Raw genomic sequence first — 4,517 nt, 5'->3', positions numbered from 1 at the left:
GGCAGCTGACTTTCTCAAGAGCAAGTGATTCAAGATAGAAGGCAGAGATGGCAGTACCTTTTTTTGGTCCCAGCCTCAGAAATCACAGTTGTCATCTTCTCAAACTCCTATCACTTACATGGAAGAATCTTTGTCCGTAGAGCAGTAGCATTTGGAACAGTGAGGAGGTAAAATCGTGGACGCCACTGTGGAAAGGCTGGCATCTGTGTGCACCCTTCAGGGTACTTCGGAGGCCAGTGCTCCCCAAAAGATGGAAGAGAAACAGAGGAAGTCATGGAAGAAAGAAATCCAGCCTAGCATGAGTTGGACCTCGATGCGAAACAGGACCAAGAAATCCAGGTGAGGCTGAGATGATGCCATTGGGTTTCAACTCTGGGCTATCAGTCTTGACCTTCTAAACTCTAAAGCAATAATTCTAGAAAAACACGACCTTTTAAAAAATGCAACCCATGGTAAGAAATTTGTCTTTTACTTTGCCATCTGGTACACAGTGTAACCATATATAGAAGGAAGCACCTAATGAGTTAACATGTACCTCTATCACAGGGAAGGTACACATTTTTTATCTCTAGTCTAATGTATTTTGGTTTTACAAATACCCATCAAAACCCACTGAGGTGCTGGGTGTGGTGGCACATGCCGTTAGTCCCAGAACTCAAGAGGCAGAGGCATGTGGATTTCTGTGTGTTCAAAACCAGCCTGGTCTACATGGTGAGTTCCAGGCCAGCCAGGGACACATAATGAGACCCTGCCTCAAACAAAACAAAACAAAACAAAACAAAACAAAACAAAACACCAACAAAACACCACTAAACTAATATTGCTGGTCATTAAAATATCTTGATCTGAAATCCGGAAAAGCATGATGTAGGGATCAGATAACAATGAAATTGATAATGATTGCCATAACAATGGCAATGTTACCGTCTGGGGATTTTGATCGGGTGTGAGTTCTCTTCCGATTAAAGAATTAAAGGACAGGAAGAATCTCAGGCATAGTTGACAACAAACTTTACTAAAAGTAAAGAAACATGTGCTTTTACAATCCAGGGCTACCTGCCTACCTACATTGGGCTGGACTCAACAGTAAAGAAAATGCCTCCTGACACACCCACAGGCCAGTCCAATAGAGAAATTCCCCAACTGAGATTCCCTCTTCTCAGGTGTGTCAAGTTGACAACTGAGGCTGTCCAGCACGTCTTCCAAATTCCCTCCCAACTTGTGAAGTCTTTCTTTCTGTGTGAGTGTGTGTATGTGTGTGTGTGTTGGGATAGGTAAGGAGGTCAATATGGGAGATACAGGATTAGGTGGTGGCCTGGGGAAGGCTCAGAGGCAATCAGGTAGTGGCTTTGGGATGGGATGGGACAGTTTCTGCCTTGTGTCATACAGGAAACATAGGTGAAGGCCCTGACGTGTGCAATGGTTTGAATAAGCATCCCCCAAGGGTTCATGTGTTGAAGACTTGGTCACCACACTCGGTACTACTGGAAGGTGGAGCCAAGTGGGAGTAAATTAGGCCCCTGTGGTATGACCTTGAAGGGAATGTTGGGATGCTGGCCCTTTGTTCTTTTGTTTCCCAGCCATTATGAGCTGTGGTTGTTTGGATGAGCAATGCCCCCCATAGGCTTCAAGTTGATGGCGGGTTGTAGAGGTTTAAGGGGTGCAGCCTTACTAGAAGAAGCATGTCACTGGGCGTGGGCTTTGAGAGCTCATAGCCTTGCTCCACTTTTAGTATGTCTGTCTCTCCTGTGCCTGCTTGAAGATGTGAGCTCTCACCCTCTGCTCTAGCCACCTCTGCCACCTTGCTTCCCTGACATGATGGCCTCATCCCTCTGGAACCATAAGCCAAATAAACTCTTCCTTTTATAATTTTCTTTCATCATGGTGTTTTATCACAGCAACAGGAAAGTAACTAACACAGTGAAGTAAGCATCTTTATCCACCATGTACTCTCACCATGATGTACTGCTGCCTCACCATACATCCCAGGACAGTGGGCCAACTGCCTATTGATTGAAGCCTCCAAAATTTTGAACCCAAATAAACCTTTCCTCTTTTTAAGTTGATTATCTCAGGCGTTTTCTTATAGTAACAGAAAGCTAACCCAAAGGATAAGATGAGGAAGCCGATAATCTCAATCTTTTCTAAAATGTAAGGGGCTAAGAACAAGAACAAGAATGAATGTGAAAAGGTATTTTCCAGGACTTGAGTTAGAAAAGAGAGACTGGAATTCACTGTGGCAGTGTATACAGATACATAAATAGCACTGGTGCCCATCAAGGGGGCTCAGCCAGAGATGAGACACTGAATTTTTAAGTGTGTCAATCATGTATTCCATTCAAAGTTTTACCAAGGGCCTCCAGTGTGCCTGGCCCTGGAGGTGCACTGCTAAGTGGTGGTAACAAAACGGCAGTGTGGTACAGTCTCCTGTGTGACTTGCTGCAGGGAGACTTGGCTAATCTTCACAGACTCTCCAAGCAGAGGTCTGTAATGGATTCATACCACAAAGAGAGGACCTGGCACTCTACAGGAGCAGTGAGTGTGTACAGTGGGGGGCTTTATTTGGCAAGGGAGGGCCGGGGGGCACTATACCACACAGAGAGGAGGACAGTTAATGGCCTTTTTCAGCTGTGTGACCATACAGAGACCAGGAAGGTGGACAAAGGTGCCTTTGTAAGGTTCCTGCGGGCAGAAGTGATTTCTAAGTGCCCAGAGAGCCACCCCCAATTGCTGAGTTTCTACTTCAGCCCTGCATGTAGGTGGCCTTGAGTGAAAAAGAACACTACACACTGCCTGCCGAGAATGCTTCCATAATATAATAAGCCTGCTCGGAGGCAAAGGCTGGATTGTTAGCGGGCTGAGGGGTTCCTGCCCTACTGATAAGGCCAGCCAAGGATTCACAGTGCCCCACACATTATAATACAAGCACAGTCAGCAGTCACAGCAGACCATCCATCACCACACTTCCACTGTGGTGCTTTCTCCTCTCATGTGGACTTTCCTGGAAAACAAATGCTCTTTGAAGTTAAAAACTCCAGGCTCAACTTTAGCAAAACAGGAAAGAAAACAGAACTATAAAAGACATTTTTAGAAGTTTCAACAAAAGTACATTCCTTAAAAATAAAAAAAGTTGTTCAATATAATGCTGATGTTTTTGATGTTAAGAAATACCTCCAAACTGGATGAGCTATGTTTAACATCATAAGCTTGATATATTTAAAGCAAATACTTTCGTCACATAGTTTTGTGTTTCTGTGCCACTGTTGAGTGGTCTGATAACTGTGGCTTAGTCCACATTATCCCCCTATGGAGCTGAACTCACTTTGAGCTCTGAACATACTTTAGAGTTCTTTCTTTCTTTATGAGAATTGGTTAACTAACTCCTGCTTATAATTGGGTTCAGGTTATAAATGTGAAAAATATTAAAATCCTAGACTGCAGCAGAACTAGAAATGTTGAAAATTTTCTCAGCTCTGGTTCACATGCTGTTTCCTCTGCCTGTAGTGTTCCTGAGGGAGAGCTGATGGCGGAAGCCAGACGCTGCGGTGGCAGACAAAGTGTGAGAACCCAGTTCTAGTTCTGCTCCTCTGCCCACTGTTGGCTTCCTAGACTCTAGAATTACCTCTCGGTGCCTTCAGAAACAGCAGGCCCAGCTCTACAATGTTGTGGTCACGTTTACACATGAAGCACTCGGAACAATGTTTCAACACATGCTCAGTGTATATCAGCCATCATTTTTAACACATATAACCTCTCATCCAAATAGAATATTTGCACTGTGATTGTTTCCATGGCAACTTAACTTTCCTATTTCCAGGTTCTTAACCCACTATTTTCTTTTTCAAAAGAAGAAGTTTATAGGGTAGAATTTTCATGCTTAGTGCTCTATTAGCATAAATGCATCATAAGTTTCTTTTATTTTTCGCCCTGGATATTTACATTGTTATTGTTCTGTGGTTCAGATGTCTTGGGTGAGTCCACAGGGCACTGCAGGTACATGTAGGTCTGTGTTTTCATGTGGTAACTCAGGGGCATCTGTTTTCCTGTGTAGTAAGGAAATTAGTAGAGATGGGACATAAAAGCCATTAAATCCTGTAACAAAAGGTGTACCATAAAGCTGAATTTTGAAAATTGATAACTTATCCTATCATCCAATGATTTAACTAAAAAATACCTTCTGACCTAAATATTATTGTCTTGAAAAGATGATTTCAGGGACTGAAGAGATGGCTCAGTTGGTAAAATACTTCTTTGCAAGTGTGAGGACCTGAGTTTGGATGCCCAGAACCCACATAAAAAGCGATAGTGTACACCTGTAATCCCCAGAACAGAGAGATGAGAGCCAGAGGCAGATGGATGCTGCAGCTCCCAGGCAGCTAATCAAATCCACCTGGAGAGATTTCAAGCCAATGAAAGACCCTGTCTCAAACAAAGCATGGAAGGCACCTGAGGACCACTCAAAGTTGTCACACACACACACACACACACACACACACACACACACACACACACACACA

The 4,517-nt window shown here is 43.6% G+C and overlaps 1 protein-coding gene across 1 annotated transcript in view; it reads left to right on the top strand.

The window, feature by feature from the left end:
- Positions 1–313: 313 nt before the first annotated feature.
- Ccdc185 (coiled-coil domain containing 185) overlaps positions 314–4,517 on the top strand; it is a 13,273-nt gene continuing 9,069 nt past the window's right edge. Inside the window, 1 exon segment of the mRNA XM_029559014.1 lies at positions 314–339. Coding sequence (XP_029414874.1) covers positions 314–339 — 26 coding nt within the window.

This window comes from Nannospalax galili, unplaced genomic scaffold, assembly GCF_000622305.1.
Source record: "Nannospalax galili isolate Female #2095 unplaced genomic scaffold, S.galili_v1.0 scaffold368, whole genome shotgun sequence".
Taxonomy (NCBI): Eukaryota; Metazoa; Chordata; class Mammalia; order Rodentia; family Spalacidae; genus Nannospalax; species Nannospalax galili.
Note: the sequence above shows the minus strand (reverse complement) of the source record. Positions and strands in the feature narration are given on the sequence as shown.